This window comes from Botryllus schlosseri, chromosome 14, assembly GCF_051294905.1.
Source record: "Botryllus schlosseri isolate E-star chromosome 14, Bs_hap1, whole genome shotgun sequence".
NCBI classification, from domain to species: domain Eukaryota; kingdom Metazoa; phylum Chordata; class Ascidiacea; order Stolidobranchia; family Styelidae; genus Botryllus; species Botryllus schlosseri.
Window position 1 is genome coordinate 8,077,064 of NC_137249.1, and position 25,629 is coordinate 8,102,692.

Genomic DNA, 25,629 nt, shown 5'->3' on the forward strand with positions numbered 1-25,629 from the left:
GTCAGTCAACATTACCCAATGAACTGTATGCAGTCAACCTTATCCGCGCACACGCTGATTTCGGCGGGAGTAAACCTTACAGCGTTAGGGGGCGTGGCAGTTTCCAATCATCGTATATATATCATTGATCCATTGGGCCATATATATACGTATTAGGGTTGTCCAAAATTTGAAAAATTTCGAAAATGCTGCGTTGTAATGTCTTATTCTATAGATTATTGATTAAAAACATCAACAAGCCTGAAAGAAGCTCTCAGGAACGTCGTTAAGATTTCTTACAAAGCGTTTGAAAGTAGCCGTCTGCATGTGGGCGGGGAATCGATGAAGTGGGCGGGCAATCACGAACCTAGAATTTTGATTGGTTGGAACCTGTAATAATAAGCTACTGATTGGCTGAAATACTGATTTTGTGATCATTGCTGGTCACGATTTCGTTCTACTCTGTTGTGTTGGTTTGCAGCCATTTCTGTTCGTGGCATTGGCGATATGGTAAATTGACGTTGTTAATGCTGCCATCGACAACAGCATAACGATCCAGTAATATATTTTCTACCTGAACACTGTGTATAACAGTTTTGTTACTTCTTGCACAGGAGCTTGGCCAATTAAGATAAGAATGAACTAGATGCATGCATCGTGCTACCTTCGAGCCTTCTAAAACATACCAGTTGACAACGACTGTAACTCATAAATTGCAAACCAGTAGTCAATTTCTCCTTATGGCTTGTTATGGTAAGTCGACGTCTCTCTCTAAAACGAACGCATATTACACTTTTTATTAAAGATTTAACAAAGGCAAAAATGCTATTTACAAAAGGCATCATTAAAAAGTATATCGCAGGGTCAGTGTTGCAGATCACTGGCCTTTGATAAGAGTAGACTTCCTGCTGTCTCCAAAAATCTTCCTATGCTGTTCCACAGCTTGAAGCAAACTGTCTCTTTGCTGTTCATTGTCAGTCAAGATTGCAGCATAGTCTGTGCTTAGCTTGACACCTCTTTCTGCGGCATCATTAACGACTTTGACAGAACTAACGTAGCAATTCATTTTATTGAATGAATCTGAAAAGTGCCAATCATCAACCGGTTGACGCAGCCAATCCCCAGAGCATTCAAAAACTTCAAATATGTACCACGACTGGGGCCCAATAAGGTCAGACAACGTACTGTCCTTGTTGATCTGTATAGTTGCATTCAATGAGGGTGGGCCCCTTCTGAAACTGGAAGTTCGCTCTACTTGCAGGAGCGCCTTTGCCATATTTTCCCGGGTTTCCTTGCTTTCCATCGGTGAAAACAAGGCGTATACAGCGGTTTCCTCAACAATATACCAGTCGTGCTTCAAAAGCTTTCGTGAAGCAGCTGTGGAAACTTGCTCATCATATTCCTTATAACTCAACATGTGCTGAACGAATCTCAAGTCATTACCAGCTGCATCACGACCAATGCTTGAATCCACCCACGCAGGGATATAAAAGAGAACCAAAAATAAATTGAAGCGGCGCAGCAGTTCAACTTCTTCAGATTTGTAATCTAATTGGTCGGCCCACATGAACAATTACGTATATATATCATTGCAATGGATGGAGCAGTGTTACCAATTTAGCGATTTTCGCGCTAGATCTAGCGATTTCTCATCTGGTTTAGCGCCAAAAATATGGATAAATCTAGTGATTTTTGTAAAAGTATTTAGCGATTATTTAGCGCTTTTTTACCGAAAATAACCAATAAAGATCAGTTTTGGCTGACATAACATCAAGTTGTTGAACATTTCTTGCTCCATGAAAATACGTTCGGACGATTTGTCATAGTTGACTGACTTTGGATAGTAGAGATACGCAACTCCTGGCGCTTACGCATGGGCAAACAGTGTCTCTTCTTGCTGAGTAGCATAATTGGCAGTGAAATTTAATGTAATTGACCACGATCGAAAGATAGTTTTCGCAGTGATTTCAAAAATACAAAACAAAATCTCGTCCGGACAACGGAACCATGCACCCCGAAACAGCCCTCAAAGTCTGAAAATCGGCAAAAGTTTGAAAACCGGCATTGCTCCAACAATGGCACCGCTGCAACACAATGAACATAACAATGACCAATTTCGTCCAGCGATTGTTCTGATCAATGCCGACTTTCAGACTTTGGGGGCCGCTTTGAGGTCGTTCCATTGTCTTGACAAGAATCTAATTCGTATTGTCGGAATCAGTGTGACACTAGCTTTCGTTTAGGACCAGAGTAATTACATTTCATACCCCGGGTTGGTCCTCAGATTATTTACTTAATGTCTCTATACTTATAGTGGCTGGCAAACCCGGTTCATGTGGTGTTGTGTCGGGTCAAGTCGCATGTCGCGTTCAAGTACTCCAACACAGTTTAGAAAAGAAGTCAAGCGCATTTCCGCGGTACATCGCATCACGTATTTACGAGCAAGCCACTCGCTTATATAGTGAGCGGGAATGCCTGCAAACCAGGTCAGCAGTCACGTATAGCGATCATTGCGCAAAGCGATCTGCTTTATCGAAATGCACTGCACGTTTTGTCCCGCTTAGAGATGACTATTACCTATTTTGAACTAGAAATATGGTAAGTGACTTTGGCCCCAGACGAGTGAAATATAGCTGAGAAGAATGCATTGAAATAATGGTTCAATTTAACACCCTTAACAATTAATGTAGATTTAGCGCTATTATTTAGCGCTTTTTTCTCAATATTTAGCGACATCTAGCGATTTTTGACACCAGTTTTAGCGATTTTCTTCCATCCGGAGTTGGCAACACTGGGATGGAGTTCATGTAGATTGGGCAATGAGCACGCGGGAGATGGTTCGTTCGGTTTATTAGCATTTTTATCAGTTCAATACACCACAAAAGTGCGATACAATGAAAAGATAGGAAGGTGTCGAAACGACTTGGACTAGGCTTTGAAATTATGGTGATGATGGTGATTGGTGAATAGAATGAGACGGGCTGTATAGTTGTACGAGTTGTATAGTAATTGAATCGATGAACTCTACAGGGTCTACATACAGGGTTGATTTGCTTATATTATCATCCGAGGTTTTTAGTGAAGGGGAAGCGTGAGAGAGGCCTAAATTGCAGTGTTTGGATAATACTGTGATAAGGAGTTTAGAAGACATTCACTACTTAACGTTATCAAGGTGGATGCCAGCCAGGTTGGAATCCCGGTACGCTTAGCGCAATATCTCTGGTGTGCCAAGGCGGTTCTCGGCGTCACACCTGTGTGCAGTCAGTAGAATCTTTGGTGTGCACGAGACACCGATTCCATATTGGGATGCCAGTTACAACTCAAACCTCGGAACAATATGTACGGCTGTCTAAGTCAATACTAACATTTGTGACGAGTGGGTTAAAATTATACCAAAAAAACAAATGCATCAAAAATTGTCTCAATAACCTAGTTGTGTCTCGTGTTCTGTCTCATGACAACTTTACGGTCTAGTTTTTAAGACGAGGGATAGCGATGTTTCATGACTAGGAGACTACCGGTAGTAAAATTCGGGGTTCCACGAGTGCTAGCAGATTAGCCTAAGGGTTGTTCCAGATTACTGATCTAGATAATCTTGATATCAGTCTCTGTGGGATATTTGTGGGTTAGTGGGTATAGATGTGAGACGGTTGCCAGTAAACTCGCCCCAAAGTAAATTCGGCCCGTCGAATTCGGCCCTCTGTCACTTTGGCCGTCAGTGAATTCGGCCGTCGGTAAATTCGACCCTCGGTAAATTCGGCCAGGGCCAGAGTAACAATAACACAAGGGTCGGCAACCTACGGCCCGCGGGCCGGATCCGGCCTGCCAAGCGAAATCGTCCGGCCCGCGACATAATAATTAGTTATCACAAGAATACGGCCCGCCGCTTCATTATGAGTTTCAATCTGCAGTGCAGCGCTGCATGAAAAAAATGCGGCATCGCTGCGATATAATAGTAGCCTACATCGTATTAGTCTATTGTTACGCCATAAAACGAAGGTGGTTGAAGTAGATGGGGTAGACGGGGTGTGACAATAAAGGTGTTCTTCCTTTGCTTCAAAAGCGCTTGGAGCATCTCTGCTTCGGATCAGTGCTTATCAATCGGGTGTATCTCGTATTGCGAGTCGCAGCCGAAGGTGTTCCATGCTCTTTTAAAGGGCTAACCACTCTAACGGGGTGTGACAATAAAGGTGTTCTTCCTTTGCTTCAAAAGCGCTTGGAGCATCTCTGCTTCAAAAGCGCTTGGAGCATCTCAGAAGCAATGACGGAATCTCAAACTATTCAATTATAGATAACTAGCCTCCGTATGTTTAGTTAGCCTGTCTATAGTTTGATTTTCCAGAAGGCATACTATAGACAGGCTTTTGTGTGCCAAGACAAAAAACCCGAATAGTGTTTTGGCCACAATGGTGAAAACTGTTGATTTGTCTCATCAACTGAATCAGGTACCCCCGATATTACTAGAAGCAGAGAATCAATATGGCGATGTCATATAGGCAGGGCCGTAACTGCCGCACCCCAAACCCCCTAATTGGGGGGGGGGAGCGAGCTCGAAAGTAGTCCCCAATTTTTTTTGGTGAATTAGCATAAATTATATGGTAATTTTTTAAACTTTATGATTATTGGGTACTCTTCCTCCAAGACAAAATACGCAAGATTTATAGAAGTGGGCATATCGGCGTTGGGCATTACCGCGCTACGACGCACCAAGACATATACAGTATTAGGCCATGTATCACGCGACTCCAAGAAGCGTGCCAGAACGATCGGCGGCGAGAAACCTTGGCCGAAAAGGACCGCCCTCATGGTGACCGAAAACTTCGTTATATATACGAAATACATATAGGTTCATTTGTTCATAGGGGCCTACATGACTGGCGCCGAATGTTCCTGTCTTAGTAGTCTGACCCTCACAAGACAAATACCACCCCGCTTGGAAGAATTGAAGAATTAGATGCCAGTGAAGAAATACCAATTTGAAATCGTGTGATCTATTAGTTTAGTACGTTTGGGCGATCCTATATTTTTTGATATAGCAGACAGGAGGTCACGAAGTGTAACATCATGTAACGAAGTCATACCAATAACGAGTCAGAAGATGTTTAATTATTATTTACGGTCTCTACAGTTTCAACCAATAACGAGTCAGAAGATGTTCAATTATTATTTACGGTCTGTCTCTACAGTTTCAAAGATACCTCACTGAGCTCTGCCCGTAAATCTGATTACGTGAGTAGAGAAAACAAGAAATTGATAGCAATACATATGCAATTCCCGATCTTATTGACCGATTTTATCATGAATTATCAATAATTTTCGCGCTTGGCGCTGGCTAACTGAACAATACAGTACAACTAATTTCGTGGCAAAAGCGAACAACGTGATTGGGAGGGGGTCGGTTTATCACCCTATGGAAGCCCAAAACTCAAATTTTTGGGGGGTCTGACGAAGTGATGTTTCGTTCCTGCAAACGGGTATGCACCCGGAGATGTATACAATTATTATTACGGGTATGCACCCGGAGATGTATACAATTATTATTGAGGAGTCCTACTTTTTCAAGCACACCTTACTTTGCTTCCGTAATCTAATTTTCCGGTAGAGCTGAGAGGATAAAAATTGATAGCAATAATAAGCAATATCGATCATATTGACCGATTCAGTCACGAATTATAGAAATTTTTCGCGCTATTAAGCTGGCACAACTAAATGACTAAACGGACACCTATTGAAGAAACAGCGTAGATCCAATGTAAACAGCGTATAGTCGGGGGGGTCTGGGGGGCTTCGCCCTTCGCAGCAGTCCAGTTTACCACCCTATGGGGGGCCCAAAACCAACGTTTTTTTGGGGGGGGGTCTGACGAAGTGATGTTACGGCCCTGCATGTAGGTAGACCTATATCTGTATTGAGTCGAGCAGCTATGCTTACACGAGTGTATGAACTGAGAAATGAAATAGCAACTTTCCTAGAAAATACAAATATCGCCGACTCACATAATCTTGTGTAATCGAAAATGGGTTACAAATATCGCCGACTCACATAATCTTGTAATCGAAAATGGTTATCTCATCTTGCTTTCCTGGTACATTTAACGTCACATCTGAACAAATTGAACTTGCAATTTCAGGGGGGAAAACAACTACATACATGAGATGTTGAGGCGCATTCATAACAAATCTGTGACTCTGGAAATATAAACAGTACAACGAAAATTATGCTCACTTTCATATACTGGAGGAGAAAACCTAGTACCAACACTACATTTGTAACTTTGATACGAAATTTAACTACTGAATATTCACCCGCTTTTCCGACATTCCTTGTCTACAAAATGAATTCTGACTATTCAGTACTCTGTTTAATGTGGACGCCAGTACCATTGCCTGAAAATTTCAAATGGCCCTTAATGAAATGCGATGTAGTTAAATTGAATGAGCGATGTAGTTAAATTGAATGACAAATTTCATACAAAGAGCATATCGCTGAATGATTTTGACAAAGAGCACGTTCTTGAAATTGGTCTTTATCCCAGCTTGACCAGCAATGCAAAAGAAATTGCATCGATTTTTGGAAGCACGTACGCATGTGAACAATAAGTTTTGAAGAATGAAATTCACGAAGAGCAAGCTAAGATCACGTATTTTGGACGTCCATTTTGAATAGGGTCTGATTCTTGTTTCATCTGACTTGTTACCAGAAGTTGAAAACCTTTCACAAAGCAAGCTGCGTCAATTGTCACAATTATTCTGTGTCGTTGAATTGTAAATACATGTGTCTTTGGATTGGTATGATTGAGATTGCAGCAATGTAGAATAATATACCGAAGTGAGCGTAAAATATACTACTAAGACAAAATCCGGCCCGCCAAAAGGTTGTACACCCGAAATTTGGCCCGCGACTAGCAAAAGGTTGCCGACCCCTGCAATAACAGTTACAATACCATTACCTAACCTGAACACTAACCCTAACCTAACTCTAATCCTAACCTAACCCTAATCCTAATCCTAACCCTAATCTTAACCTAACCCTAATCCTAACCTAACCCTAATCCTAACCTAACCTAACCCTAATCCTAACCCTAACGCTAATCCTAACCCTAAACCTAACCCCTAACCTCCAAATCACTTGATAATATTTTAATTATGTAATATAATACACATTATTAGTTATTAGTAGGTTTAGGGTTAGGATTAGCGTTAGGGTTAGGATTAGGGTTCGGTTAGGGTTAGGATTAGGGTTAGGTTAGGTTAGGATTAGGGTTAGGTTAGGATTAGGATTAGGGTTAGGTTAGGATTAGGGTTAGGTTAGGATTAGGATTAGGATTAGGATTAGGGTTAGGGTTAGGTTAGGTTAGGTTAGGTTAGGATTAGGGTTAGGTTAGAATTAGGGTTAGGATTAGTGTTAGGGTTCAGGTTAGATAATATTATAATTATGTAATATAATACACATTATTAGTTCGTAATACAATTTCACACAATGTTCTCCGAGGGCCGAATATACCGATTGAATTCGGCTGTTGGTAAATTCGGCCCCGTAAACATCGGCATATATATATATACATATATATATTTATACGCATACCCTGTTCTCCAAATCACTTGATAATAATATAATTATGAAATTAATTCACATATTAGTTGGTAATACATTTTTATAAAATATTCTCCGAGGGCAGAATTGACCGAGTAACCAGTGAATTGACCGGTGAATTCGGCCGTCGGTAAACTCGGTCCCCGTGAATATCCGCGCTATCTCCCGTGATTACGCGATCTACGCATACCCTGACATCCAAATCACTTAATAATAGTATAATTATGTAATTAATTCATGTTAACGGTTGGTAATACATTTTAATACAATATTCTCGGTGGGCCGAATTTACTGATGTAATGGCCGAATTTGCCTGGGCCGAATTTACTTTGGGCGAGTTTACTGGCAACCATGTGAGACGACATCAATAACAAAATGATTAAATTACATGCTACTGAACATTTCGAGCATACCTCATTAAAGTTTAAATAGGTAATTTTCAGTAGTTCAACAGGGTCCAGCCTGCAATAGTTCATAATTCCTTTGCAAATATTACAATTCTTTCATTTGTATATTTTCATAACAGTGATTTTAAGTAGACAATTTAGGATGCCATTGCTTAGTAATTTATATTTATTTCGTAAAACAATCATCACAATTGTCGCACCATTAGTACTTCTGCCGCTACTCATCTTCTCTCCGATAGATGATAAATTTGAGGTGAGCTATCACTTGCATGCAATAAAGCATACTGCGAATAGGGAATTTAACCTCTCTAAACTTGTTAGAGAAAAATATTGTATACTCCATTCTTTCACAAGTTCCATAATACATCGTATTTGTATCGTTTCGATGTATTTTAATGTTTGCTGAATATATTTTGAGGAATTTTTGTACTTTTCGATAAACTAGAAATAATCTGATGGTTACCTGATAGAGCACTTGGACTTCCTGGAATCGTTTCATAATTTCATGTAAAAGCACTCCTTTTCTACAGGGAGGGCTGTTTGATTGTTGATTGATTGAAAAAGGGTACCTGATTGCTCAAAGTGATTTTCTTCTACAGGCCTCGGCATGTGCGTTCTCTATTCTCTTGATGGCTATATACTGGGTGACGGAAGTTGTACCTCTAGCTGTTACCGCTCTTCTGCCTCTCGTATTGTATCCGATATTTGGGATATTAGAAGCAAAATTGGTTAGTAATTCATCATGACTTATTCTATAGGACTGATGGTATTGAATTATCTTCCACACTTGCTTGACATTCATTGATAATACCTAAGTAATTGTTATTTATAGTCACTTGAACCACTGAAAGATTTTTATCACGCTATGCCAATATTGTTCTCTATTTAATGAATGTTATTTTGATACACGTATTGTTATCATTCGTAGCTCTTATTCTTAATTGGTAAATTATAGTAATTACTCAAAAACTTGTAAGCCTCATTATTTATATATTCCATATTTTCAAGACTTCAATATTGTAATAGGAGTTTGTGTGTTGGGTTCTAAATTACAATTGCATCATTCGAATGATATTCGTTTCTATCATCTTTTCATCAATTGATGGACCGTGATATTTATGTACAGGTGAGCCCCCAGTATTTGAAAGATGTAAATGTTTTGTTCCTTGGAGGGCTCACGGTGGCAGTGGCCGTTGAGCACTGGAATCTTCATAAACGCATCGCTCTGAAGGTTCTAACACTCGTTGGAGCAAAGCCTCGCTGGTGAGAAATCCTTATTGTGCTAGATTACGGATAGTGTTCTTTAAATCGTTCAATCTGAATCAGCTCTTGATTATAAAGTTGAGTGTATTGAAGTAGTAGGCCACTTGACAGCGATGTACATGTATTTCACTTTGGTTGTTATGTCAATACACACCTTTGCGCCACCTCACTCCTGAATAATCAATATTTGTCTAATTCCGGTCCGTTTCTTCCCAATGCTGGCGATATCTACCCACAGTGGGCGGTTTTGAGAAACAGGGGCGGAAATAACGAAGCGGCGATCGGGGAGGGGGGTCGGGGGCTTATCGAGGAGGCGAAAATGTTACAACGTTCAGTCAGATTTATTTGATTAACGGGCAACCAGATACTGGCACAAAATACATGGGTAAAACGGGTTATTATGGAACAACTCGCCACAAACTATCCTCAGATGCTGCGATTGCCGTGATAAGTTGACCCTTTTTAGTTTTTTTTTGGTCGATTTACCAGCGACCTGATTTAGCTGTTAAGGCTATATGTGCTCTTTCTTGGATCCGACGATGTGGGGGACGATAAATAGCTTGATAAGGGATCGATGAGTCGATAAAAGTTTAGAACCACTCACCACTGGGTTAGAATCTGGGAACACAACCTGGGTCACAAAAGTGGAACTTGTCATAATAATCGGGGTTTTGGATGTACTTCTATCCTGCTCCTCACTTACTAATTAGTGAAGTAAGATAAGGAGTGATATGTGAGTGTGTTTGGGGATCAAGAGTAATTTACTAAAGCTTTGCATGCTGCTTTATAATAACTAAGGTTTCATTGCATGGTCTGTAGGCCGAAATACTGGTTTGTAACCGAATATGTTATCCATCCCTAGTTTTAACATGGATGATTATCAGTTATACCGAGTGTTATAAAGGAAAACGTCAACTTTATTGGAGAATCGTAATAATTTTTGTGTGCACTATTTATATACTATATGCATGATCCAAGCGCTAAACTTTTCCCTTCCTTTATATTATCTGGTGACCCCTATGGGTAATTTGATGCAGCAGGGTGACGACTTTGTCAGTCATACTTGACATGAAGTAAACATTGACTTTGACTATGTGTAGCAAGAAATGCAAGAAACCGACAATATTGACATAAAACTTGAAACAGCTCACAAATCTTAAGTGTCAGCAAGTAGTTGGACATTGACGCAAAATTCTTGACCTTCCGGTGTAATCTAAGTCGCGAATCGCGACTTTATTTATTCTATTCGCATGTTTCTTTCATGATTCATTCGAGGATAAAATATTTCAAACAAAAAAACAGTCATTATGGAGGGCTTGGCCGTGCCATAAATGCACACTCTGTGTAGACTGACCTTGTTTTCTGAAACGCCCACCAGCTTCCAGCCTATCATAATAAGGGTGTTCCCCATAGTTCTATGATAGTAATGTCCTTGAGGCATGTTGTGGCTGAAGAGAATTTCAACTTGTTCGACAACTCAATTGGCTGCTGTATCAAACTTTAACAGCTTTAAGTATGGGACAAATGGTTAGGCCGAGATGTTTCACTTGATTGGTATAAATATGTGTAGCCTACTTGGAAAATATTGATATTTACGACATTTCACCGATGACATTTGTAGACTTTTTATCCTATCCAAATATATTTGTTGAGGTATCTGTGACAATCCCAGTATTTTATAGTTGTACTTGCAACCATCCGTGAAATTATGATTTCCCTGTCAACTGTAACAATACAAATGGGTGACAATTTTTAATGAAGTCCCATAATGCCCATTGTTAGCTTGTTGATGAAGCATATTTGTAGGATATGTTCATATTGAGTTACAGTTCGCGCATATGACAACTATTGTGTATGTTCCACGTGCCCTGATAAAGACCCAATCTATAGTCATGTTACCTCAATGGTGTAATTCACACCCACAGCTTCAATGCACTATAAAAATAGTGGCGTTGTCTTGGGAGGTTAACCTACAAGACCTACCGTAATTTCCTCATCGTGGTTTAATGCCTCACCATATTCGTTGATTGTTGTAATTGTAATTGTGGATCTTGTAACTTATTTATGCTTGTTCATATGTTCATGAATAGCCTAGCATAGGCGACCAAGCGTCAGTATATCTCCATGATCTGAGAAGGATATTTCTCGATTAGCGGTGCTGATATAAATCGATTACTAGTACTTGAGTATTTAATTATGTGCCATTTATGCATGCATTTCCATTGAATTGGATGCGGCCCAATGTTCTTATTTCCAAGGATATGTAGTCGGCTCGGAAATATTGATGAAACAGTTCAACATATCAACTGGTCAGTTCAATTGAAATTTCAGGCATAAAACTTACTGACGTTTTTATCAGCACCCAAAATCTCCCTTTTGATGTTTTAATGTTCTAATATTTTACCCTATCTTCTATTGGTATAATTATTGTCATTTCCGAATCTCGTTACGGTATATTTCTAGGTTGCTTTTTGGCTTCATGATAACTACGGCATTCTTGTCGATGTGGATCAGCAATGTAGCCACGACAGCGATGATGATTCCCATCGCGCAGGCCGTTCTTGATGAAATGAGTTCTGGATCACCAGCAAATGATGTGAGTTCCCACAACAGATTATTATTGGTGCGACGTTCTTCCACTGCTTCCCACTGCCATTTTTGCCATGATAAAAATCATGTTGCGAGGTGTAAAAAATGAGAATCAACAGGATTAGTCATGTTATTGTCAGCGTACCAAGTAACCTTTTGCAGTGGAATTTTTACATTGTGTGCCAATGGGTAGAGATGCTCAATTTTTGAAGTTTTCCAGCTCGCATATGGGATATTTTCCCAGGAATCAGTATCGCATGAGCTCATCCATCATCTTGTCATCAGTCGTTCAGTATACATTGCTAGGATAACGATGACCAAACAACTCCACTATTGGCCCTGTTCTAGATCATTGATTATAATTTTGTGCGCTGTCACCTGTCATATACCAGTAGGGTTGTCAAGCCGCCTATACTACGGATTACTGTTATGCATAACCCTAGTGTAGTACATAATTTGTGTTTTAATTAATGATGCTTTGCCAGGAGGAAATAGATTCCGGGTGTAACACTCCGGATCACTACGATGGAGCGGCTTTCAATGCGGAGTACACTGCGGAAAATTCGGCGCTTGGTAAATCATGATTCGATTTGATTCGCGAGCCAAACTCCACATTTGTACTTGTTCTTTACAGGGGCGGAAATAGGAAACATTGGTGATGCCAGGAAATTGGGCAAAAGACTGGCGTCGTACGATGAAGACGAAATGCCGAAATGGGCTTTTAGCGAAAGGAAGCGTAGACACTCGAGCGGTGGGGGCGTGAAATATGCAAAGATTCATACCGGGTATGTTATAGATTGTGGTCCTTTGAATGGGTAGGCCTACTAATAAAGAAATATATATATTTTATGTCATGTGGGTGTGTCCCGTTCAGATTATAATTTGGGGTGTGCCAAGTGAGATCAATCAATGAAATATCTTCGTTTCAGGGAGGTGGATGATAAAGATGTGAAAGTAAGCTTCTACGGTATCATAGGTCTGCGATATGTATAATGCCTCAAAATGACAATGTTGTGTCAGATTTACTATCTGGATTTATGCGAAAATGTCATTAATTCGCTAAGACCGACTCGGATAACTGAGTCCCCATAATTTGGTTACACATTAATTTAATTAGATTTTGCCTAATCAATCCAAGCAATAAGAGAAAGATAAGCAGTATTTCATGTGTCAGAGCTGAGCTAAACGTATCAGTTGTATACTCCCGATTTGTAAACAGAACCAGTTTCTTTGCAATTTAATGAGTGGAATCGATTTATACTTCTGAGTTTTGTCCAAAATCTTGTACTTGTATTGTTTAGTTTGATTTTTATGCATCTTCTTCCTGATGAACACTCAGTGTGTGACCATTCACTTATTTATTAAATTTTGTATAATGTAGATGTGTCGTTGGTGATTTGTTATTGAAATTTAGTTCTACCAACATCAATACGTTTTCCACCTGAATTCGTCGAAAGACATTGTGTGATCTTACTGGAGCTCTAGCTGGTTTTGGATTTTGATACCTGTTACGTATCCAATGGATTTTAATAGTTCAACATTATTAGATTGCTGAAACGTCCCTAGCGATTCCCGAGGATGATGGACCTGATGCCTCGACCGATTTTCTTGTTGAAGGGCCGGAAAGAAGTCGAAAAGTAAGTTGCATTGCATTTTCCGAGCTTGTTGTTTTGGCAAGGATTCTATTTAGTGTTTTGTATTGCTGAGGCCGGTTGTTTACTATTTATTATAAAGTCCTATTTCGATGGTAACGTTTGAAAAGTGTCAGCCTGAACAGCTATCAGTAGTTATATTGGTTTTTAATTGGAATCGATACAGGTACAAGTAGAGTCCGACCGATACCAGAATTTTGCGTCAATGCCATTATTGTGGATTAAGCCGATATTTCTGTTGTGACATATTCAAACTAGAACTTTCAATTAAATCTGTTGATTTGAAAAGTACATCTCGTATGAACTTCATTAAAACTCTGATTGGGGAAGAAACAAATACTTCCTTCCAGCCTGACAGGCGTACTTGTACTTTATGAAATACCACATAAATAGATTCAACAGTGCCAAAGACCATCTCACAAAAACAGATGGAGGTCAACGGATACCAATATTTCCACGGAGTCTGGCATTGGGAGTAATGCGGATCTTAAAATTAGATGAATACTGATCCCTGATCGAATGTGGCCAGCTCAGATTGGCTTTTTATTTCAGCTGTCTGGTGGATCGGTAAAAAGTAAAAAAGACGCAAAGAACCGCGGAATGTGCAAGGCTCTCACCATTTGCATCTGCTACGCCGCGAACATAGGCGGCACCGCGACCCTGACCGGCACCGGACCCAATCTAATCATGGCGGGATCATTTAAAACGTAAGGCGTGCCTTGAATGTCTTTTTTATCATTATCAGGAGATAAGGTTTCATGACTTAGCCCGAAGGTATAAAGTTACTATAGACCGAGATATTGCCTGCTGATGGAGAATTTCTCATTCCGAACCTTGAATTTCCGTTATGTAGCAGCTTTCTGGTAAATGAGGTCGCCGGCCATCCAACTTCTGCTGGGCTAGCGGTCCTGGAAGTGGGCTCGCACGGTCTAGATCATTGTTGAGAACTATAAACTATTGAAGCACATCATTGTTCTTTATTTATAATATGATAGAGGGCTGTCTAGTTTTTTGTCACCAGGTAACTCAAAGTGCTGATCTTTTCTTTTCGTAGTCATCAAATTACTCAGAATTTTTTGTAAGTGTAAGTACAATAAGTGTTGAGGAGTTCCATAAAACTAGGGCTGGGCACAATGATTTGAGTACTCGAATCTGAATTGAGTATTAATTTCAATGATTCGAGTCGAGTAGTAAAAGACGATTTTTTTTAGTACTGAAATTATACGCTCCTCGCCACTGGAAGTTTACATATAAACGACAATTATAGTGAATTTGAGGTCCACATGATGGCAAAAAAGTTTTTGAGGAACCTCGTTCCCTCCACATGATCAGGCCGTACTGAGCAGTATTCAAGATTTCGTCTGTTGTATTTTATCTCGAGCCATGTATTGCCGCCGTACGAGATATTTATTTCGAGAATATTCCCGGGGCGCAATTTCCAAATCTCGTTCCAGGACCTTCCCGAACGCTCCCGAAGTCGACTTTGGCTCGTGGGTCGTGTTTGCGTTTCCCGGCATGGTGATCTTCCTGGTCTTCGCTTGGTTGTGGTTGCAGTATCTGTTCTTAAACATGAGGTGGGTTCGAGTTTTTTTATTTTCTTCGGCAATAGATTTCACAGGGGTTGTCACCGTTTCGCAGTTTTAAAGACATCTTCTGTTGCTCCAAGAAGCAAGGCAAGAGCAGCGACGAGAAGCTGGCGGAAAAAGTCATACGCCGGCAGTACGACGCTTTGGGCCCGATGAGGTGCGTTTGATGTTTGCTGCTTTCGGAAATGTACCTAGCCCAGTTCGCTTGAACGGTGCGCTTATCTGGGTTTTGGTGAGAACGCACCTGCGTACTGACTCCTTACAGGATGAGTGCGGTCAGATAAAGTTGTTTTTGAAGATTGCAACTGCCGGTCTGTCATCAGACTCCTGTTTTTCGGCTATTATTTTATGTTCTTCCTATACAACGCTATCTATGTTATATCGCTGATAGTTAGAGCAAAGTCATTTGATAATCCTGATGTGTCTCCGGTTCGATATCAGAAAAGATATGTATACGCGGATCTGTGTGGGCTGTTACCTCTGATGATGATGTGATTGTTTTCTTAATGATTCAATTTGAAAAATTTTACAACCAAATTGCCCAAGACAATGAAATTGAATATATACGATGGAATATCAACGTTTTTGATTGAGAATTATTATTATCGCTTGATTATGATCGGGGAGGGGGGATTATGATGTAAATTCTGTTGGCTCACGAAATTCGTGTTGGATTAAGTGGTAGGATTGAAATGTAGGAGTGTCCGATAGTCTTAAATTGCTATTCTTGGTGGTAGCATAGGTATTTTACCGAATTATTGTTCAACATTCTATTGTTTAGGAGCATTTTCTCGGACTCAGATTGATGTTTACCACCATTAAACGCGATGTGATGGATGCAGATTGATGTTCATGTTGATGTGCGTCTCTCGTTCCGTAACTCTAGATTCATCCATCTAATTTCTGACTCATAGTCAACTGACTAATGAAATCGTTTGCCCACCCTGGATTGAGTAACTGTGGACCCACCACTTATGCAATTGGCGGCGGATGACATTCGACAGTGCTTGATCTAGTCGCCAAGCCACGAGTAGGCCTGCATTCAGTGGGTAATGATCGTCCATTTCTCGATGTCAATTTTCAGCTTCGCGGAAAAATCCGTTTTGAGCCTGTTCATCATCCTGGTGCTGCTGTGGCTGACAAGATCGCCGGGATTTGCGAAAGGCTGGGGCTCGTTGCCAATATTCAAACCCAGGTTTGTTTGATGATTTGACTTGTGCCGCAAAAAAATGATTTTGTATTCCACGGCAGGTACATAACGGACGCCACTATGGCCATGGCGATCGCGTTCTTACTGTTTGTGTTGCCATCGGAGAAACCGAATATGTTCTGCTGGAAAGTACACGGTAGTAGCGATTCGTGTGTCGTATTTTGTCTTGCGATAAGTTAACAAGACCTTTCGGTGTTCAGACAAAGAAGGGCCTGTTGAACCTCTGCTAGCGTGGCCGGTAGTTCAGCAGAAGATGGCGTGGAATGTTATCTTACTTCTCGGGGGTGGATTCGCGATGGCCGCCGGTTCGAAAGTGAGCTCCCGAGATACCATAGATTACGAAACTATGGATATAGGCGCATCAGTCATACAACCTTTTTGGTAATCCTGTAGCTGGCGACCACAGCGCAAAATTGCACTGATTCTGTAAGTATCTTTTTTTCTGGTCCGGGGTTCCAGTGTCCTGACCAAATTTTAATTTAAGTTGCCGAAATCAGTGACGGCAGCTTTCGATTCAGACTGGTTTTATTAAATCTTGAGGTCGGGTCGCCAGCTACAGGATTACTGGTTATGAATCTGTATAGATGGGTTGATTGTTACCAATCACTGACACTCATTTTATCAACAAGAGATATAGTTGCGATACTTTCTTCCTATCATCAGAATATTGAAACCCTGATTGGTCGTCCTAAACATGTTGCACTTGTAAGCCTACAAATATTCAGGGAAACACCATTTCTGTGAAATAGTGATCGGAATTCGGCGCTCTGACAACGTACTAAATGAAATACTTGTGGCCAAGAAACATTATATACTTGTGATAACGAGTGCCTTGCATAATTTCCTCTGTGGCCGCATAAAGGTGCATTTATTTCAATTTTCTAATCATTATTTCTGATATGTTTGTGCTCAAATACTCGAGGCACGGAATTGAGGCACCTCGGGTACTGGATATAGCCAGTGCTACTAACGTTGAAATGTATTTTGATTTCGGCAGTCTTCCGGACTATCTTATTGGATGGGAGTGCAACTGCATCCGCTCAAAGACATGCCCCCATCGGCGACCGTATTTATTTGTTGTATCGTCATCTGCGCCTTGACGCAGTGCACCAGTAACACGGCGACAGCGACCATCTTCTGTCCAATTTTGTCCGAGTTGGTGCGCGAGCAATTGTGTTTCTGGCGATACCATTCAAGTTTTCAATTTTCTTTCTATGTTTCAGGCGCTTATACTCAACGTCAACCCACTATATTTTCTTCTACCGGCAACGGTGACGACATCGTATGCTTTCATGCTGCCTGTATCGACCCCACCCAATGCGATCGCGTATTCTTACGGACATCTGACGATGACTGATATGGTGGGAGACTTGGTCCTCTCCCAAATGTGAACTGTAGCAAACTCATTTTGTCTTTTTTATTACAGATGAAAGCCGGATCTTTACTCAACGCGGTCGGGATATTAATAGTGGTTTTCTCTGTCCATAGTTTTGGTGGCGTTTCGTTCGACGTATTCACAAATTGCCCAGATTGGATAACAAGTGAAGCTTGTAATCTTGCAAGGTAAATACTTCTGTACTGACCAGAACCGGGTGGTTGAATGTAGATATTATTTGTCAATATTTGTCAATACCGATGTCCATGTTACTATTTGTTTATCGATAGAAAAATCCAGTTACCTTGAACACTCGGGTTTTGAACCTGAATTTCAAGTAATATAATGTTTGTTTTCCGTGTAAATAGCTGATTCGTCTGGGAAATCGGCATCCTAGTGTTTGACAAGTTACCTTAATGGCAAACCAATGTTATGTAGATCATTCACTAATCTCCATCTAGAGGTCTTCCGGTAAATTTTGAAGATTGCCGTTTCTAGGTAGCCTGTCTGTTTAGTCTTATTTTTATCCGTTGAATGAAAATTGCAAGGATAGTAAAGAACAACTTGTTTTAAATTGCTGTAGCCAACTGCGAAGCCTGTCGTGGTGAAATGTTTGAATGACAGCGATACGCGTAATGATGTGTTTTGTCTTTTGAGTGCCACTTGTACAATCGCTCTCGTAAGCCGAGGGTGTTCGGGAATATGGCAGCACACCTATGCTACACCTAGTAGAATGTTGAGTGGAGTGAAAACGAAAATGTATGCAAAATTTTCCTTTTTCTTTTCCAGCAACATCACAGCGAATGCGACTCTACCGACAGTGATCCCGACTGTTTTATGATTCATGGTCACACTTGTTTCTTCTTCTATTTTGTCTGGTGCGTCGTCGTTTTGAGCATCTATTTTGACCCAATCGTCCATATTTATTTATTTGCCGATCCGCTGTAAAGTCCGACTGTGTATGTTGTGGAGTCGGTAATTGTTGTATTCGTCCTCTGCCAAATATTATCACTATATATTGTTTGTAGCCAAATTTTGGATTTTTCTCCGTTCTGAAATATCATTTGATTTACGCACTACTTTTTGACACAAGGATTCGCTGTGTTATTTTTCCTCGATTCAAAATACTGAAAATCTCATTTGATATACACAATAACTTTCGACACAAGGATTTGCTGTGTTTTTTTTTGCCTCGTTTCAAAATAACTTGAAATTACCCGTTGAATATCTCAATCCGAAATAACTTTATTGGTCCGTGAAATGGGCCGACTCCTACGCACACGGCCACATGCATAGTCATGACACGGTTAAAAACACCCGATAGGTGTTGCTTGCAGGCCTGCAATGATCTACAAGTTTTTTTTGCACTTCAGTGCGTTTACAAATCAAGTGTGATTTCAGTCAGCAAAGCTGATGAGCAAAAAAATATGCTGGTATCTGCTTGCAATGAGTACTGAAGCTTGTTGCTTACTACTTCAGAGTTTATGTATGTATGACCTCTAGAATGGCCTACATCAGGGGTGGCCAACCTTTTTGCCATTCACGGCCGCATTTCGACTACTGATGTAGCCTACGGCCGCATTCCAGGGCATAGTCGTATTGAACTAACTGGGTGCCAAATACCCATGTTTAAGTGGCTATGGACATTTCCAGGCTTACAAGTGGCTATGGACATTTCCAGGCTTACTGAACGCACCAGAGTCGCGAGTGGTGACTGCGTGGGCATGTTACGGGAGTGTTGTGTTCATAGCCGTGCTAGGCGCGAAAATTTTTTCAGTTTCACTATTGAATTTCATCGTTAATATTAGTAGGTTTATATGTTACTATCAAACTGTTATCCTTTCTTAGCCCGTGTGATCAGGTTCACTGGTAATATTTATGGATAGGGTGTTTTCTAAAATTTAGGGCAAGTTGTAATTGATGATGCGTCTTCGGGTGGGCCAAATGTTCTCAGTCACTTTGTGGCATGCCGTTATTTCTGGACCTCCCGTCAGGATTGTTGGTATAGTTAGGAGCACACAATGCGAGTTTGTATTTCAATATGGGGCGCATCATTTTCCTCTGCAGTTCGAATCTGTACTGTGGGCTCTGATTGGAAGGGCACTACTATATATAAAAATTCAAGTATGAGGTCACATTGAATCGCTCGCAGCGTGAAGAAAATTTTAAGATCAGCTGAAATCTCCCGTGAAATCGGGAGTCAATTCGTAAATTCAAATTGCATTCGACGGCCGCCAACACGTTCTAATCGAATTACGTGTCCACGCCCGCACAAATTTCTTTCTACGGCCGCAGTTTGGCCACCCCTGGTCTACATGCATGCTTACAAGTTAGCTTCATGTTTCAGTATCACATTTGTTTTAATTCATAAATAAGACAAGTGTTGTTGCTGTGTTAGTGTATTCATGTTTGTCAAATGGAATAACTTACTTCATATTTTGGCCATGATGCTTTCAACTTTTGATTACTGCCTGGTTTCCTGAAAGCAGCGTGTATCAGAGTATATGTGCTTGATCTGATGCGCCCATTCCTTTATTCGCATGACGTAGAATCAGTTGACTGCACCTGTTTTGCAATGGCCGATAACCACTTTTTTCAATCTTGGCAAACGAATTGTGAATGTGGATCCATGTATTTGTTGTCTTCATATTCCGCTAGGAGGTGATATTCGCCTCTCTGGATTGTGACTCTGGCATTGTTGCGTCAGTCATGCTCACTACCCCGCAATGATATTCTGTGACGTGGCGCCAATCTTAATAAATTTCCAAAATTTTCACCAGCCCCAAAATAAATTTGGATGTTCGTTGTGGACATGCCCAACCGATAGAGAACGGGACGGTTTGTGTCCGTGGCGACACATTCTGAATCTGAGTTTAGAGTATGAAATTTGTCGTCATCAATAACAAAAATAAATCAATAACCCATCCCATAAGGTCAGACGATTGCCAGTAAATTCGGCCGTCGGTAGATTCGGCCCTCGGTAAATTCGGCCATGGCCAGGGTAACAATAACAGTTACTATAACATTACCTAATCTTAACCCTAACCTAATCCTAACCCCTAACCTCCTAATCACTTTATAATAATATAATTATGTAATATAATTCACATTAATAGTTGGTAATACAATTTTACACAAAATTCTCCGAGGGCCGAATTTACCGATTGAATTCGGCCCCGTAAATATCCGCGTTATCTCCCGTGACTGTGTGATATACGCATACCCTGACCTCCAAATCACTCGATATACTATAATTATGTAATTAATTCACATTAATAGTTGGTAATACATTTTTATACAAAATTCTCGGTAAATTCGGCACCGTGAATCTCCCGCGATCTACGCATACCCTGACACCCAAATCACTTAACATGAATTAGAATTATTATTAACGGTTGGTAATACATTTTAATACAATATTCTCGGAGGGCCGAATTTATCAGAGGCCGAATTTACTGGCAACCAGGCCAGACTAACCGTCACCTTAGTTGTTGTGGTGACGTCACAGAAAATCGTTGCTTCGCAGTTGGCATTGTTTGAAGCTGATTTGCTGGGGTAGCATAGATCAGATTCATTCGATGACCTCGCACTTGGAGTCCTTCGACATTCATGGTGATGCTAATTTGCCATGAATTCTTGGCTAACGATTATGTCAGATTGGTGATATTTAAGGAGATATTGGCAGTACTGTGCTGGTCTTTCCTAAACTATCTTCACATCGATCAAATCAGATGTGATTGGAATCTTGAGAGGTCATGGATTGCAAAATAGAGCTTTCGCGAACACCGTGTTATTCATTTTATTTATTCTACTTTTCTGTATTTATTTATAATGTTCAGTCGCTGAACAATCTTATAGTTGAATTTCCAACTATTAGTTTCTCTCTCAAATGGATGCGTTCGACTTTAATCAACTTTGAATTGGTGTTGGCATAACCTATGACCCTCGTCGTGCATATATTTTTGTATTGATATCATGTGTCATAAAGCAAGTGCGAGTGGCGTTTCTGACGAATTGTACATTGAAATTCTCTAAAAGTTCCAGTCCTACTTTACGAATGAATTTTCGAATCTGATCATCGGTGTTATTTTCTGTCCAGACGGTGCTTGCTCGCAAGAATAATCCAGAGTTTTTGCGTTTGCGGTGTTTTTCTGAATAAATAAATAACCGCGAGACCGCCGATTCAAGTTGTTTGTACAGTGTACACAAGTCTTATGGATCTGGAGGCGACAGTGCTTTGAATAGAGCTATGCACCGATTTTCTTGTCCTTTTCAATCAGATAGCCACAAGAAACTGCCGCATGTTACCAGAGGTGGTCAGTAACGAAGTACTTCTATTTTTCCGAAGTACTCAAGTAGTTTTCCTCTACTTCTGGTACTTACTCAAGTAGATCTGAGTTTCGCTACTTCTACTTCGCAATATTTTGTGATCTACTTACTTACTTTTCGCTATTTTCAGTTTGTCAAGTAGAAATAGTTCAATCTTCCAATCAGGAAGATAGCCTGAGGTATTTCGGGGCTGTTTTCACGGAGTATCAACATTTGATTTTCATAAAAGTTTAGTAAAGCCCTGAATTTTCGTCGCGCTTAGCGCGCAGTGCTGGATACGGAGTGACCAGTATGCTTTCACGAAAGTATCGGTGAATGTAATTCAGGTAGAGGGTAAAGTGTTTATCCTATTTATCATATTTATGTTTTTATCCTATACAACTTCTCCGTATCGCTCTTCGACTAAACTACGGACCTTATAATATGGGGAATGGCGCCATACCATGCTATTTTCTAAAACGTGCTGTTCGAGAAAACAGAGGATTAGCATCGCATTTCCATATCAATACTATCATTTTCATCCCATGATGTGGACGAATACTTACGCTATCGAAAATTGGATACCTGCTGGTAAGCATCAATATGAATCAAGCTCGTCACCTATCGCATAGCTCAATTTGCTCCTTTTTACAATCCATGTGAACGAATTAGGATCGTTTTCATAACTACTTACTTACTTGAGTACTTTTAAAGTCAGTCAATTCTACTTCAAGTAGTTTTAGGTTGCTTATGGAAGAAGTACTTCTACTCGTACTTGAGTAGAATTTTTCGTCGCTACTTCTACTTGAGTAGATTTCTTGACTACTTTGACCACCTCTGCATGTTACAGCTACGTTGATCGTTAGATTTACGGACTTCTTGAGGTAGACCTCTCATATTATAATTATCTATGGTTACCATACGTCCTCTTTTAAGTGACTTGTCATCTTTTTTGAAAGTGTCCTCGGAGGACGCCCAAATATCCTCTTTTTTGAGAGAATTTCAGTTAAATATAAGGTTAAAATCGACTGAGAGAGAGAGTCTTTATTTTCATCCAACCAAAATACATAACAAACGGCAGTGATGGTGGTACAGAATATATACAATTATACATGCACAGTATTCGGTATTAGATAGGAATGATCGATAAGACCGTGAAGGTCATATAGTCTGATCACACCAGCATCAAACAGGTACACTTGACTCTAACTGAACACTAACAGTCTGAGATGCAGTAAATAAGCACCGAAGTAACGCTGCGGCGGCTATTTCAGGAGCTGAGCCGGAAAGTTGACCTTTTTTAGTCAACCAACCGTAAAGTCGGGAAAAATTTACCATTTTTTCCGGATTTGACTGCGGTAGCCTATTGTAGGTTTGAAAATTTTGAAAAAGTGTCCTCTTCAGATTTCCATAATATGGTATCCCTAAATTGTTCAGATAACGCCTTGCCGTTTATTGCGTTGTCTAATGACCCGGTTGATCCGTTTTCGTAATTTCAAGTATAATCCGAAGGAGACACCCACAAGCCCACCACTGGGGTCATAAATGCAGGGTTACCATACGTCCTCTTTTTTCGGGCTTTTGAAAATGTCCTCCGAGGACGCCTAAATGTCCTCTGCAGAGTTGGATCATTTGTTATTGAGCTGAATGTAATAATTACATTTTTTTCATGTAATTGTAATTGAAGCATTTCTATTTTGTGTAATTGTAATTTGATCAAAATTTTGCTCAATTACAATCTCAATTACATTTTCATGGAAAGCTGACAATCACGACATAAAATAATCGATCAATTTAATCAATCATTTATTCGTCGCACCAGTGAAAATCCGGTGCGAACCAGGACGACGACGAGGGGCCTTAAGGCCTTAGTAAACAGTCCCAACATGTAATAATTAGCCTATTTACACCGGTGTTCTATGCGTGCTGCACTATAACTAGGTATTTCAGTCACGCTAAACTGTTTCCCATACTTCAGTAGCAACAGAAAACTTTGTGAATTACAATATAGGCTAAACCAGTGGTTCTCAAACTGGGGGCGTGCCCCCTTGGGCGGCGTGAGAGCATCTGAACGGGGCGCGACGCTCCAGTGAACTGGAATCTTCCGCGCTTGGCCCGATTCACCTCCGTTTTATGGTTATTGCTCGGTATATAGTCTGAATTTCGTATTGGAGAATTCTCTCATCAACAGTCATAACCTTCCATACCATCAAACTATATGTAAGGATTGCTAACTTTCTGGTTTCATTGTGTGCTATAACGAAAAACGAAATATTCACTGTCATAAAAGGAGGGCGTGTCTAAAAAAGTTAGAGAACCAGTGGGATAAAATAAATCCTAATATTTCAAAAATGGATGAACAGCAAATAAACTGAAACCTGTGCTGAACCATTTCCTCCACCACGGTCCAAGTTTTTTTTAAATCTCTGACCACGTGACCAGTACCGAGGCTTGTTGCAACAATAGGAAAAAAATGAAGTATCCAACCAAGGCTTCATCAAACTTGATCACGCACTTGTAGAGATGTTATCCCAATCTTACCTTCAATCTTGGCCAAATTTACTGGGGCCAGAAACTTTTCGCACCCTAATGTTCATCAAATGCAATCTAACAGTTTCCGAGCAAGTGAAAATGTGAATGCGAACCAAAATATTGTAATTCTTAGTTATGAGGAGGTTCGCATTTATTTTAATTTTACGCACTTTATCGGTATCATCCTTAGCGCTGACGCCTTACCAATTACATTCCATTATACTCACTCAGCTCTGAGTAGCCTAATCGTTTGATTACATTTCACTGCCTGTCCTGTAGCCTATTCGCTGTTAGTCGCTCAAACCTTTGGTTCTTAACAGTCGCTTGAAACATTTTTTCTATGCTTGTAGTTTTCAATACTCATGATTAGGAATAGTTCGAATACGGTCGAGTTTTTTTTTAATTAAAGGGTATTCTACATATCAGGAATGAAACATTAATAGCTTGAGATTGTTGGTAATTACGTCGATACGGCTGTCAAAGAACACCTCTTTACTGAATAAATTCCCTGTTTAAAAGTAATTGTAATTATAATTGTATTTAATTACATGTTTAACAGTAATTGTAATTGTAATTGCAATTTGATATTTTTAGCAATGATTCATTGTAATTGTAATGTAATTGAAACATGCAAGGAAGTAATTGTAATTGTAATTGCATTAAGATATTGTAATTGACCCAACTCTGGTCCTCTGTTTTGAGATTTTGTCCTCTTAAAAAGGGAAAATTCGACCGAGATACCGTAAAATAGCACTGAACTGAATCTCAGGCGGGTATTTCGGGAACCATGCACCTCATAATGTGAAAGAAAATACTTTCCCGATTCCAAACTATGGTAACCCTGTAAATGGAGTTGTAATATTTAGTATTTACAGGCTATTTTGCGTGAGTGGACAAAATCGACATGACAGGAATGAAGTCAGAACAGTAATTTGTATTAGTACTACGGACAGGCGAAACTTACCACAGCCATTATAGCGGCACTACTTAATTCAGCGAACTCTGTTTACCTTCTTGGTCGTGTGGTTTCTGTCCGCCTCCGAATTATTTGAAAATAGCAGAGGTGGTCAGTAACGAAGTACTTCTACTTTTTCGAAGTACTCAAGTAGTTTTCCTCTACTTCTGGTACTTACTCAA

At 40.2% G+C, this 25,629-nt stretch overlaps 2 protein-coding genes across 2 annotated transcripts in view; one reads left to right on the forward strand and one right to left on the reverse strand.

Moving 5' to 3' along the window:
- The window catches only part of LOC145455118 (replication factor C subunit 3-like), a 120,857-nt gene that overhangs the window by 58,492 nt on the left and 36,736 nt on the right, over nt 1–25,629 (reverse strand). The gene's annotated exons all lie outside the window — the stretch shown is intronic.
- LOC145455105 (Na(+)/citrate cotransporter-like) lies at nt 7,306–21,834 on the forward strand. Its single transcript, XM_080333058.1, has 18 exons — nt 7,306–8,230; nt 8,577–8,705; nt 9,104–9,240; nt 11,704–11,836; nt 12,315–12,402; nt 12,464–12,614; nt 12,759–12,783; nt 13,377–13,466; nt 14,034–14,188; nt 14,936–15,055; nt 15,120–15,224; nt 16,152–16,262; nt 16,319–16,413; nt 16,478–16,590; nt 17,275–17,436; nt 17,501–17,638; nt 17,704–17,840; nt 18,442–21,834. The coding sequence occupies exons 1-18, from the start codon at nt 8,120–8,122 to the stop codon at nt 18,491–18,493; spliced, it is 2,052 nt and encodes a 683-aa protein (XP_080189184.1). The 5' UTR covers nt 7,306–8,119; the 3' UTR covers nt 18,494–21,834.